At 40.2% G+C, this 15020-nt stretch overlaps 1 protein-coding gene across 1 annotated transcript in view; it reads left to right on the forward strand.

Moving 5' to 3' along the window:
* KLHL32 (kelch like family member 32) overlaps nucleotides 1–15020 on the forward strand; it is a 408910-nt gene that overhangs the window by 284749 nt on the left and 109141 nt on the right. Inside the window, exon 7 of the mRNA XM_053712067.1 lies at nucleotides 3980–4706. Within this exon, the coding sequence (XP_053568042.1) occupies nucleotides 3980–4706 (727 nt within the window). The remainder of the gene's footprint in view (nucleotides 1–3979; nucleotides 4707–15020) is intronic.

Consider the following 15020-nt stretch of genomic DNA (forward strand, 5'->3'; position numbering starts at 1 on the left):
TTCACAGCAGCTCCAGCTTTCTCCGGTCTCACAAGCCATTTCTGATGTCAGAAATGATTGATAGGTCATTCTCCAATCACAGCTTCCCCCCCAGGGGATTCAGTGTCTGATTCACTGCTGTGATTGGAGGAAGCCGATGCCTCATTTCAGACCCAGGAAGAGGCTTTGAAACAGGTGGAGGAAGCTGGAGCTGCTATGAAGATTAAAAGGTAAGTTTTTTTTCACAACAGGAGTGAAATGAAAATTTTTATGAATTAAAGTGCCCCTGTTTTTAATCGAAGTTTTAAAAACCGGGCACTTTAGCATCAAAATTTACATTCACTTTAATAACCTTTGCAAAGACAGTGCTAAATATTTTTATCTTAATTGGACATTTAATAATAAATTCTTTAACCCCTTAATGACCACAGCACTTTTCCATTTTCTGTCCGTTTGGGACCAAGGCTATTTTTACATTTTTGCGGTGTTTGTGTTTAGCTGTAATTTTCCTCTTACTCATTTACTGTACCCACACATATTATATACCGTTTTTCTCGCCACTAAATGGACTTTCTAAAGATACCATTATTTTCATCATATCTTATAATTTACTATAAAAAAAAATATAAAATATGAGGAAAAATTGAAAAAAACACACTTTTTCTAACTTTGACCCCCAAAATCTGTTACATATCTACAACCACCAAAAAACACCCATGCTAAATAGTTTCAAAATTTTGTCCTGAGTTTAGAAATACTCAATGTTTACATGTTCTTTGCTTTTTTTGCAAGTTATAGGGCCATAAATACAAGTAGCACTTTGATATTTCCAAACCACTTTTTTCCAAAATTAGCGCTAGTTACATTAGAACACTAATATCTTTCAGGAATCCCTGAATATCCCTTGACATGTATATATTTTTTTTTAGTAGACATCCCAAAGTATTGATCTAGGACAATTTTGGTATATTTCATACCACCATTTCACCGCCAAATGCGATCAAATACAAAAAATCGTTCACTTTTTCACAAATTTTTTCACAAACTTTTGGTTTCTCACTGAAATTATTTACAAACAACTTGTGCAATTATGGCATAAATGGTTGTAAATTCTTCTCTGGGATCCCCTTTGTTCAGCCATATATGGCTTTGGCGTTGCTTTTTGGTAATTAGAAGGCCGCTAAATGCCACTGCGCACCACAAGTGTATTATGCCCAGCAGTGAAGGGGTTAATTAGGGAGCTTTTAGGGAGCTTGTAGGGTTAATTTTAGCTTTAATGTAGTATAGTAGACAACCCCAAGTATTGATCTAGGCACATTTTGGTATATTTCATGCCACCATTTCACCGCCAAATGCGATCAAATTGAAAAAAAAGTTAAATTTTTCACAATGTTAGGTTTCTCACTGAAATAATTTACAAACAGCTTGTGCAATTATGGCACAAATGGTTGTAAATACTTGTCTGGGATCCCCTTTGTTCAGAAATAGCAGACATATATGACTTTGGCGTTGCTTTCTGGTAATTAGAAGGCCGCTAAATCCTGCTGCGCCTCACACGTGTATTCTGGCTAGCAGTGAAGGGGTTAATTAGGGAGTTTGTAGGGAGCTTGCAGGATTAATTTTAGCTTTAGTGTAGAGATCAGCCTCCCACCTGACACATCCCACCCCCTGATCCCTCCCAAACAGCTCCCTTCCCTCCCCCACCCCACAATTGTCCCCGCCATCTTAAGTACTGGCAGAAAGTCTGCCAGTACTAAAATAAAAGGGTTTTTAAAAAAAAATAATTTTTTTTTAGCATATTTACATATGCTAGGGTATAGGATCCCCCCCTTAGCCCCCAACCTCCCTGATCCCCCCCAAAACCGCTCTCTGACCATCCCCTCTGCCTCATTGGGGGCCATCTTGGGTACTGGCAGCTGTCTGCCAGTACCCAGTTTGCAAAAAAAAAGGGCTTTTTTTATATTTATTTGGCTTTTTTCTGTAGTGTAGCTTCCCCCCCCACACAGACAAACCCCCACCACCTTGCTGATCTTTTTTTTTTTAAAAAAATATTAGGGCATTTAAACATTTTTATTAACACATTTTCTGTAGTGTAGCGGTTCCCACCCGCTCCCTCCTCGTGCACGCGCCCGCCCCCGCCCTCCCGTGCACGCGCGCGCGCGTCCGTGCGCGCCCCCGCTCATCCCCGCCCACGATCCCGCCCCCCCTGCACATAACCAGGGCCATCGATGGCCGCCACCCGCCTCCCGGTCCGGCTCCCACCCACCAACGCAGGGAACCACCGATCTCCGGTGCAGAGAGGGCCACAGAGTGGCTCTCTCTGCACCGGATGGCTTAAAAAAGTTATTGCAGGATGCCTCCATATCGAGGCATCACTGCAATAACCGGAAAGCAGCTGGAAGCGAGCAGGATCGCTTCCAGCTGCTTTCCAAACAGAGGACGTGCAGGGTACGTTCTCGGGCATTAACTGCCTTTTTTTTGAGGACGTACCCTGCACGTCCTCGGTCGTTAAGGGGTTAAAACTGCTCTCTGCATTCCTAATTAATATTCTAGATTCTGGCCTTTAAAGTCAGCAAAAATGCACAGTAACACACTACATACACTTACACATGCAGATACACACACACTACATAGCATACACTTATACATGCAGATACACACACACTACATAGCATACACTTACACATGCAGATACACACACACTACATAGCATACACTTACATATGCAGATACACACACACTACATAGCATACACTTATACAGGCAGATACACACTACATAGCATACACTTATACATGCAGATACACACACACTACATGCAGATACACACACACACACACTACATAGCATACGCTTATACATGCAGATACACACACACACGCTACATAGCATACACTTATGGAGGCAGATACATACACACTACACAGCATACACTTATACATGCAGATACACAGACACTACATAGTATACACTTACACATGCAGATACACACACTACATAGCATACACTTATACATGCAGATACACACTTATACATACAGATACACACACACACTACATAGCTTACATTTATACATGCAGACCCACGCGCACACACACTACATAGCATACACTTATACATGCAGATACACACTTATACATACAGATACACACACACACACTACATAGCTTACATTTATACATGCAGACCCACGCGCACACACACTACATAGCATACACTTATACATGCAGATATACACACACTTATACATACAGATACACACACACACACACTACATAGCATACACTTATACATGCAGATACATACACACTTATACATACAGATACACACACACACACTACATAGCATACACTTATACATGCAGATACACACACTTATAGATACAGATAGACACACACACACTACATCATATATGGGTATCTGTAATTCATGTTATGGGGTCCTGGGGTTGGCAAGCACATTAGCTGGCAGTCTGAGGCTGCCACTGTTCGTTACCCTGGTGTTAGCACTGCTCATCCTATAAAACTGAAGGCATGCTAGTATTATCACCAGGGATAAGCCAGCTGCTTCTGAGTATGGGCTCAATAGAATTAAAAAAAAAAAAAATGGATAGCAACCCGGGACAGCAGGACAGACCCCTAAAATCGGGACTGTCCCGCGTTGGGGGGGGGGGGGTGTATGCTCTGGTCTTTTGGAAAAGTGAATCAAGCATGAAATCAAACTGTACAATTTACAGAATACACTCTCCCATACTGTTGCCGGGAATATTGAAGTTAAACCTACAATTTTTTTTTGCATTATGTGATTATTTTTTCTCTGCTTATCTACAATAACCAAGTGAAACAAGCTGAAAATGTTATTTAAACCTTGTTCTTAAAGTAGACTTAACCAAAGTTTGTTACATTACTAACCTATATTGTAGCTGAAAATAAAAATAATAAAGATTTGTGTATAATGTGATGGTGTTTTAATGTTGAAGCTCATGTTTGCTTTATTTCAGTTGGCTGTTAGGTGGCTGGAGCATAACTGTCGTTACCAATATATGGATGAACTTCTGCAGTATGTGCGTTTTGGTCTAATGGATATGAATACACTTCATACGGTGGCTCTTTCTCATCCCTTAATTCAAAGTAGTGAAACTGCAACAGCACTTATCAATGAAGCCTTGGAGTATCACCAAAGTATCTATGCACAACCAGTATGGCAGACCATACGAACGAAACCGCGGTCCCAATGCAAAACACTTTACATTGTTGGAGGCAAAAAGAGGGAAATCTGTAAAGTTCGGGAACTTAGGTATTTTAACCCAATGGATCAGGATAATGTTCACATTGCAGGAATAGCAAACTGGAGTGAGCTAAATCCCATGCCTGTAGGACGCAGCCATCACTGTGTAGCTATTATGGGGGACTTTCTGTTTGCAGCAGGTGGTGAAGTGGAACATCCCACAGGTCGCACCTGTGCCGTAAGAACTGCCTGCCGATATGACCCTCGCAGTAACACTTGGATAGAAATTGCTCCTATGAAAAACTGCAGGGAACACTTTGTCCTTGGAGCAGTGGACAATTGTCTTTATGCTGTGGGAGGCAGAAATGAACTGCGACAGGTTCTACCCTCTGTAGAGCGCTATTGTCCCAAGAAAAATAAATGGTGCTTTGTACAGTCCTTTGACAGATCGCTTTCATGCCATGCAGGATGTGTTGCTGACGGCCTTCTTTGGATATCAGGTAAATTAAGATAAAAAATACTTTGTAATTTTTTTTAAAGTATAATACTATAGTAGTAACCATAACTATGGTATTAAAAGGCCAAAATAATGGAAAAAAGCACTCTAATTCATTAGAGCCTATACAGTCGTTTTAACACTAGTGAAGCCTCAACTCCTATGTGTTTTTCAATGGCCACAAATTAAAAATATAAGCACTGTTGTTCCTGAGTGGAACCTACCGTTCACCGAATCAACAGCGGTCGTTGCACAGCTGTGTCATATAACTGCTGCTGCTCATTGGGTCAGCAGCAGTTTCCACTCAGTCCCACTCACCCTTTGTGGATGTTAAACACATAGAATTGGGGCATTACTAGTGTTAAAATTACATGCTCTATTAAATTAGCCTTTCTCCAACATAGGTGTGTCCGGTCCACGGCGTCATCCTTACTTGTGGGATATTCTCTTCCCCAACAGGAAATGGCAAAGAGCCCAGCAAAGCTGGTCACATGATCCCTCCTAGGCTCCGCCTACCCCAGTCATTCTCTTTGCCGTTGTACAGGCAACATCTCCGCGGAGATGGCTTAGAGTTTTTTAGTGTTTAACTTGGGACAAGGTTAAGATTCCTAAGATTCTATCCTTCCTTCAAGAAGGATTGGAAAAAGGATTATCTGCAAGTTCCCTGAAGGGACAGATTTCTGCCTTGTCTGTGTTACTTCACAAAAAGCTGGCAGCTGTGCCAGATGTTCAAGCCTTTGTTCAGGCTCTGGTTAGAATCAAGCCTGTTTACAAACCTTTGACTCCTCCTTGGAGTCTCAACTTAGTTCTTTCAGTTCTTCAGGGGGTTCCGTTTGAACCCTTACATTCCGTTGATATTAAGTTATTATCTTGGAAAGTTTTGTTTTTGGTTGCAATTTCTTCTGCTAGAAGAGTTTCAGAATTATCTGCTCTGCAGTGTTCTCCTCCTTATCTGGTGTTCCATGCAGATAAGGTGGTTTTACGTACTAAACCTGGTTTTCTTCCAAAAGTTGTTTCTAACAAAAACATTAACCAGGAGATTATCGTACCTTCTCTGTGTCCGAAACCAGTTTCGAAGAAGGAACGTTTGTTGCACAATTTGGATGTTGTTCGCGCTCTAAAATTCTATTTAGATGCTACAAAGGATTTTAGACAAACATCTTCCTTGTTTGTTGTTTATTCCGGTAAAAGGAGAGGTCAAAAAGCAACTTCTACCTCTCTCTCTTTTTGGATTAAAAGCATCATCAGATTGGCTTACGAGACTGCCGGACGGCAGCCTCCCGAAAGAATCACGGCTCATTCCACTAGGGCTGTGGCTTCCACATGGGCCTTCAAGAACGAGGCTTCTGTTGATCAGATATGTAGGGCAGCGACTTGGTCTTCACTGCACACTTTTACCAAATTTTACAAGTTTGATACTTTTGCTTCTTCTGAGGCTATTTTTGGGAGAAAGGTTTTGCAAGCCGTGGTGCCTTCCATCTAGGTGACCTGATTTGCTCCCTCCCATCATCCGTGTCCTAAAGCTTTGGTATTGGTTCCCACAAGTAAGGATGACGCCGTGGACCGGACACACCTATGTTGGAGAAAACAGAATTTATGTTTACCTGATAAATTACTTGCTCCAACGGTGTGTCCGGTCCACGGCCCGCCCTGGTTTTTTAATCAGGTCTGATAATTTATTTTCTTTAACTACAGTCACCACTGTATCATATGGTTTCTCCTATGCAAATATTCCTCCTTAACGTCGGTCGAATGACTGGGGTAGGCGGAGCCTAGGAGGGATCATGTGACCAGCTTTGCTGGGCTCTTTGCCATTTCCTGTTGGGGAAGAGAATATCCCACAAGTAAGGATGACGCCGTGGACCGGACACACCGTTGGAGAAAGTAATTTATCAGGTAAACATAAATTCTGTTTTTAAAGAATGAGGGAGCACAAAGAGTGTGCACTTAATATTACTAAAAATTATGACAACCCCTTTTCTTTCATAAGATGGTGAGAGCCCACGAGCCATCACATCTGGGGATTAAAGTCCAGTCCTACAGGAGGAGGCAAAACACACCACATAACAGAGCTTTAATCTCTTCCACTTTCCCACAATTCCTTAAGTAATTTTTTTGCCTCCATCAACGATGATGGTGAAACTTGAAGTGCTGATCTACACATTGATTGAAAGGGGTTCTCAAAATAATCTGAGATCCAATATCCCCTCAGAGAGCCAGCAATAGGACAGGGGGGTAAGGGAATACATAGGCAGTGAGAGTAAATCTCATGATGGAGTTTGTCACTTGCCTGCCACAGGTGTCACCGGGACTGGTCCTGCAGCCTCCTCCTGTTGGCCCCATTGGAATACTTTAAATCCTGTATCAGTGCATACTACACAAGATGGACTCTTCTACTGTAAGCAGGTCCCCTGCAGCTTCGTATGCAGGTGAGTGCTTTGATGACACACTGCAATCTCTCCTCAGAGCCTTAGAGTGGTATGCACCCGTAATAACTAGAGTTTTGCATATATTTATATTTATTTAACCCTTTATTGGCTCAAACTGTAATTTTTTAATATTTTAAAGTACAATGTTTTTCTTAAAGAGACAGTACCCATTTTTTTTCTGATTCCCTCACGGGGACTTCAGTCTTACATTGTGCCAATATATGTGTTCCCCTGAGGGTTTTAACCCGTTCTGTGTCCATTATACTGTATTTCTGTGCTTCTATCTAATTTTATATACTTGCCTGTCCTCTAAATCATTATGGAGCAAACTGGTGCAGCTTTAGTCTTAGGATTTATCACTAATACTTTAGAAGGGCAATCTACTAACAATTTAATCCCTTCTCATAAGTGTTTGTTAGGTAAGGAAGTGTTGGTGTGTAACATATGTATGTGCTGAGTCTGTGTCTAGGTTCATGCAGTGTTGCATTTGCAGCAGAGTACCCAGGGATTTGTTTCCCACCATGGTTATCCCCTGGACAGTTCTACAGAGCTACCACCTAACTTAAAACAGTACATTCACTCTGCAATTTCACAACAGATAGCTTTCATGCCTCCGCCAGTTAAACATAAATGCATGTGAAAGACAGGAGAGAACCCTTCACAGGCCCTAGGCTCATCTGGGACGTCCCTAAGGAGCAACCAATCTAGGTACCCTGTATCCTCCAGGAGTACAATTTATCATTAGAATTCTCCTCCTCAGCCAAGGACAAATATTCTGAAACCCAGGACCCCCTTCTGACAATGTAGCAGAAGATATGTATGTTAATTTAAAATTGGAGCACATACACACTCTATTGCTTTGGAAGTTTGCAGATTGGGGACCGTCCAAATTCAGGATTGCTTGAGGTTGTTTCAAGACTGCAAGCAGTCGAATGTGAGATGCACCTGTTGAGATAACTTGCTTTGATGCAAAGAGTGCTGCTATGACTGTTCTGGCTAGAAGAGCCTTATTGCTGAAGTCATGGTCTGCTGATATAATATGTAAAGCCAAATGTCTTTCCCTTAAGTCTTGGACCTGCACTGAATTGCGTCAGTCTCTGGAGGTAGAGGAGCTTTCCTGCCACAAGACAAAAAAAGCTAAGGGCATGGTTAAATTTGTTAGATGAGTTCACTCCTTTTGCCATTCCAAAATGCAAATATCCTCCTCTTGGGGATGAAAACAGACAAAAAAAAAAGCCTGTCCCTTCCTCCAAGTCAGCATTTAGGTGCAGCCCCCAACCAAGACTCAATTCTGGTTGGGGGCAGACTGAACTTTTTCAGGAGGCTTGGAGAAAATTCTGTTCAAGTTCTTTGGGTAGTAAACATAATTTCCTTGGGATACCATATAGGCTTCTGGTCTTGCTTTCCTTGAGGAATATTCCTCCTGTCTCATGTTCCAAAAGATTATTTAAAGTCTAGAGCTTTTTTGGCATGTGTAACAGACCTAGAGGCCATGGGAGTGATTACTTCGGTCCCATTGGGGGAACAGAATCAAGGGTTCTATCAAGCCTTTTCCATTGTTCCAATGAAAGAAGTGACTTACAGGTCGATCTTTGATCTCAAAACTCTGAACATATTTTTAGAAGTTTGAACTTTAAAAATGGAGACTTTTGCACTATATTACCTTTATTATCCAATTTATTTCTGCCATAAACTTGAAAATGCCTTTTTGCATATACCTATTCACAGGAATCATACAACATTTTTCAGATTTGCCTTTCTTTACCAGCATTACCAATGTGTGCTTCTCCCATATGGTCTGGCACCAGCACCAAGAACCTCTTAAAGGGACAGTAAAGTCAAAATTAGACATTCGTGATTCAGATAGAGAATACAATTTTAAACAACTTTCCCATTTACTTCTATTATTTAATTTGCTTCCTTCTCTTGTTATATTTTGCTGAAAGGTTTATCTAGGAAAGCTCAGGAGCAGCAAAGAACCTAGGTTCTAGCTGCTGATTGTTGTCTCCATATATATACTAATTGTCATTGGCTCACCCATGTGTTCAGTTAGAAACCAGTAGTACATTGCTGCTCCTTCAACAAATTATACCAAGAGAATGAAGCAAATTTGATAATAGAAGTAAGCTGGAAAGCTGTTTAACATTGTATGTTCTGCCTATATCATGAAAGAAAATGTTGGGTTTCATGTCCCTTTAAAGCTTCTCTGAACTATTTTGTCCATAGTGAGAGCTCAGGGCTCGGCAGTAGCTCCTTACCTAGACTACATTCTGGTGCAGGCTGTTTGTTTCAGATGGCTCTGAAACATACAAACACAGTTTCTTCAGTTCCTTTATTCCCATGTTTGGAAAATCCTGAAAAAGCTCTACTGCCACATACCAGACTCTGTAACAAAGACCATCTCTCACAGATGCTCGCAAGCTGACATTTCAGAAGCCCTGTGCTCTTCTCCTTCAAACTCTTATTCCTACTCTGCTTCAATGCATGGAAGTAGTTGGTAGCGGACTCAGATGCCATTCCTTTTGCCAGATTACACTCATGTTCTTTGCAGCTTCAAATGTTGCAACAGTAGAATGGAGTTTTCAACAGCCTGTCTCAGAATGTCTCTTTAAACTTAAAGATAAGACATTCTCTATCTTGGTGGAAGACTCAGACGATCTTGATTTAGGGAGACTTTTCCTCCATCTGAATTGGGTAGTATTTACCATGGACGACAGCCTGCTGGTTTGGGAGACAGTCTGGGGTTCTCAGAAAGTGCAGGGAGTTTAGTCTCCTTGGGACGTGGGGTTTCCTGTGAACTTCTTAAAGCTCCATGCAATCTTCAGGGCTATCCAGAGTTGGTCCCTGTTAAAGGGACATAAAACACAATTTTTTTCTTTCAGATAGAGCATGTGATTTTAAACAACTTTCCAATTTACTTATATTATCTAATTTGTTTAGTTGTCTTAGTATCCTTTGTTGAATAGGATACCTTGGTAGGCTCATTGGTGGCTGCACATATATGCTGCATGTTATTAGATCACCCAATGTGTTAACTAGCTCCCAGTAATGCATTGCTGCTTTTTCAACAAAGAATACCAAAAGAACGAAGCAAATTAAATAATAGAAGTAAATTGGAAAATGGTTTAAAATTGTATGCTCTATCTGAATCAATTTAGAAATATTTTGGGTTTCAAGTCTAGAGACTAGAATATTTTCTGAGGTTTCAGTTAGACAATGTCAAAGTAGTGGCTTACATCAATTACCAAGGCTATATTCAAAGTGCCTTAGCAATGAAATATGTAGCCCACATTCTGACTTGGGCAGACCGCCATCATTGCATGATTTCAACTATTCACATTCTGGGTGTGGACAATTGGGAAGTAGACTTCCTCAGTCATCAGTACCTAAACCCTGGTGAATGGTCTTTAAATAAGGAGGTATATTGTGAATAGTTGGGGAAGGCCAGGCATAGACCTTATGACGTCTTGCTGGAATTACAAGCTACCTCAGTATTGTGCGAGAGCTTGGGATCCACAAGTGTTTTATTATGGAGAATAATAGCCAGGATAAAACAGGAAAGAGGATAAGACCAGTTATCAGGCCTGCTTCCCTTTTGTGGAACCTTAACTTGGTTTTGAGGGTTTCTTCAGGCTCAGCCATTTTAACCTATGCATAGTCTGGACATTCAACTGTTGTCTTGAAAGGTTCTCTTTCCTCACCAGAAGAGCAAGAGTGATCTTGTGATTCTCCTTAACAGATTTTCTTTTTATTAGGATAAAGCAGTGTTAAGAGCAAACTTACTCTTTCCTTCCTAAAGTTGTTTCTTCTGAAAATATCAATTAGGAAATTATAGTCCCATCTCTCTTTGTCCATAGTAAAAAAAAAAAAAAAAAAAAAAACACTAAAGAGAAATCACTTTTTAACCTGGAGGTAGTTTGGGCCTTAAAATTTTATCTTCAAGCCGCTAAAGAATTAATTATTCAGAATTTCTTCTTTCTTGTTTTTCCATTTCCCAGGTTCCCCACAAGGAACAGAAAGCTACTGCAATCACCTTGGTGGTGTGGCTAACAAATATGATTCGTGTAGAGTACCTAGTCTCCCCCTGAATGAATTACTGCTCATTCTACCAGAGTAGTCACTACTTATTGCATACATTTAGCTTCCATTGAACAAATGTTCAAGGATCCCACTTTGTCATCTTTTCATACCTTTTACAAAATTCTGCCATTTTGGCACATTTGCCTCTTCGGTGGATGCTTTTGGTAGGAAAGTTCTGCAGGCTGCAGTACCTGTCTAGTACCTCTACCTGTCTTAACTGTTTTTCCCTCCCTATTTCATGGTAGTCTCATGGACATCACAGCTTGGCTAAAGGATCCCACATGGGATAGATCGTGACTCTCATCGTCTTATGAAAGAAAACAAAATTTGTGCTTACCTGATAAATTAATTTCTTTCATGATAGTAAGAGTCCATGAAACCTGCCTTGTTTTTTTCCATACCCTTTGGTAGCAGTACCAGTTTGCACTTCTTTTACCCTGCTTTTCTTAGCAAAGTGGTAGGGATTAAAGCTCTGTTGTGTGGGGTGTTTTGCCTCCTTATGTAGGACTGGATGGGGACTGGATTTAAATCCCCACACGTGATGGCTCATGGACTCTCACCATCATGAAAGAAATTCATTTATCAGGTAAGCATACATTTTATTTTTCCCTATAATCTTCCCTGTTAGAACAATTTATATGGAATTTCACTCTACCTTTTTAATACATGACCTTCCAGGTTTGCAGGTTGGGCTTGCTTTATCTATTGTGAAATGTAAGTATTTGTCAAAAGCATATATTGCACTAAAAATGCTCTATCATACACATGAAAGAGCAGTGTTTTTTTTTACATGCAAAACATATTTAAACTGAAGTTAATACTGCAGTATTTCCTTTTGTGCTGCCTACTAATCTCACTGTCTGATAGGAGAACTGTTGCTTTACTGGTATGTGTTAACATTAGCTTTCTGATATCATGAGATTACTTGAGGAAATATGAGCATTGTCTATATCTTGAGTTGAACAACAGACGTCAAGGCAACACTCTGTCATTTGTGGTTTCAAGACAAAATAAACTTCATTATGTCCCCCATAATGCTTAGAGCTCTCCTTACCATTTTCAGAAAATGAGCTATAAAAAATAAAAACATGCAAATGCCATGATTTTTAGAGCAGCAAATGCTCCTACATCACAAAGAGACAAAGATTATCCTAATGTAGAACAGGTACTGACTAGTAGTAAGTGTGATTGTTAAAGTATATCCTATGTTCTTCATTATAATGGAGTTCCAAGAGAAACATCTGGCACTTAAACTGCCAACACTATAGATTAGTGACATTGAGCTATATATGGCCTAATAATGGTTCACAACAGCTGAATGCTATAACCAGCTTCCAATAAGATTTCAAAACCAGGCATTATTACTTTGGTACCTATAGATTTGTGTTTTGGCCCATCAGGTAAATTATGATAACTTGGCAAAAATACTTTCTAAAAACTGTTTGTGCATGCATGGTAAGGTAAAACTGCAACCATGTCCCAACACCAAAATCCATTTTCATGACCTCCTCTCCCTGCAAATAAATATAATGGTTTCCCCCTGATTCCCACCACTACTAACTCCGATCCTGCCTCACAACTATTTAAAAGTTGACTTGTTCTATTGTCAGCCTCTTTTCACTTAGCACCCTCACACTTAATGTAGGACGGTCTATGAATAAGACCTGCTCTCACATGAGTTAGTTTATGGAGGTATTGTCCCTTTAATGTTTTAAAAATGTGGACTTTTTATTTACATAAAAGCGGATCCTTGGATTTTTCTTTTTTGTGTCTGTGTATGTTTGTATGTATGTACAGTATGTATGTATGCATATACAGGTAGCCCTCCGTTTACGCCGGGGTTAGGTTCCAGAAGGAATGGTTGTAAATCGAAACCGTTGTAAATTGAAACCCAGTTTATAATGTAAGTCAATGGGAAGTGAGGGAGTTAGATTCCAGGCCCCTCTCAAAATTGTCATAAGTAACACCTAATACATTATTTTTAAAGCTTTGAAATGAAGACTTTAAATGCTAATCAGCATTATAAACAGTATCAAATAATCACACAACACAGAATATATAATTAAACTAAGTTAAATGAACAAAAACATTTGCTAAACTGCATTATAAATCTTATGAAATAATCACACAACACAGACTTTACTTGCATTTTTCTGCAAACAGTTCTTTCTATGCATTCCAATCTGGACTGATTTATAGACAGGAAGATCTTGTTTCTATGAAAGCTGCTCGATAGCTCATGTCTAGCTAGACTAATTAATTCCAGCCTGTTTCTGTGCTTGGCTTTGCATATCTTTGCTGCAACACAAGCGGACAGCTCCATTGCATTGCTAATCAATGCAATGCTTTTCAATAGCAGTCACATGAATGATAAGGTTGTTATTCTGAAACGGCGCAAATTGAACCGGCATAAATCAAAGGCCACCTGTGTGTGTGTGTGTATATATATATATATATATGTTATCTATATATGTGTATATATATATATATATATATATATATATATATATATATATATATATATATGTGTGTATATACTGTATATATATATATGTGTGTGTGTGTGTGTGTATGTATGCATGTGTATATATATATATATATATATATATGTGTATAAATATGTAAATGTGTGTATATATATATATATATATATATATATATATATATATACATATATATATACAGTATATATATGTACAGTATCTCACAAAAGTAAGTACACCCCTCACATTTTTGTAAATATTTTATTATATCTTTTCATGTAACAACACTGAAGAAATTACACTTTGCTACAATGTAAAGTAGTGAGTGTACAGCCTTTATAACAGTGTACATTTGCTGTCCCCTCAAAAAAACTCAACACATAGCCATTAATGTCTAAACCGTTGGCAACAAAAGTGAGTACACCCCTAAGTGGAAATGTCCAAATTGGGCACAAAGTGTCAATATTTTGTGTGGCCACCATTATTTTCCAGCACTGCCTTAACCCTCTTGGGCATGGAGTTTACCAGAGCTTCACAGGTTGCCACTGAAGTTCTCTTCCACTCCTCCATGATGACATAACAGAGCTGGTGGATGTTAGAGACCTTGCGTTCCCAACCTTCCATTTGAGGATGCCCCACAGATGCTCAATAGGGTTTAGGTCTGGAGACATGCTTGGCCAGTCCATCACCTTTACCCTCAGCTTCTTTAGCAAGGCAGTGGTTGTCTTAGAGGTGTGTTTGGGGTCATATCATGTTGGAATACTGCCCTGCGGCCCAGTCTCTGAAGGGAGGGGATCATGCTCTGCTTCAGTATGTCACAGTACATGTTGGCATTCATGGTTCCCTCAATGAACTGTAGCTCCCCAGTGCCGACAGCACTCATGCAGACCCAGACCATGACACTCCCACCACCATGCTTGACTGTCTTTGTACTCCTCACCTGGCTGCCTCCACACACGCGTGACACCATCTGAACCAAATAAGTTAATCTTGGTCTCATAAGACCACAGGACATGGTTCCAGTAATCCATGTCCTTAGTCTGCTTGTCTTCCGCAAACTGTTTGCGGGCTTTCTTGTGCATCATCTTTAGAAGAGGATTCCTTCTGGGACGACAGCCATGCAGACCAATGTGATGCAGTGTGCGGCGTATGGTCTGAGCAGTGACAGGCTGACCCCCCACCCCTTCAACCTCTGCAGCAATGCTGGCAGCACTCATACGTCTATTTCCCAAAGACAACCTCTGGATATGACGCTGAGCACGTGTACTCAACCTCTTTGGTCTACCATGGCAAGGCCTGTTCTGAGTGGAACCTGTCTTGTGAAAC

The sequence above is a fragment of the Bombina bombina genome, chromosome 4 (genome assembly GCF_027579735.1).
Source record: "Bombina bombina isolate aBomBom1 chromosome 4, aBomBom1.pri, whole genome shotgun sequence".
Classification (NCBI taxonomy): domain Eukaryota; kingdom Metazoa; phylum Chordata; class Amphibia; order Anura; family Bombinatoridae; genus Bombina; species Bombina bombina.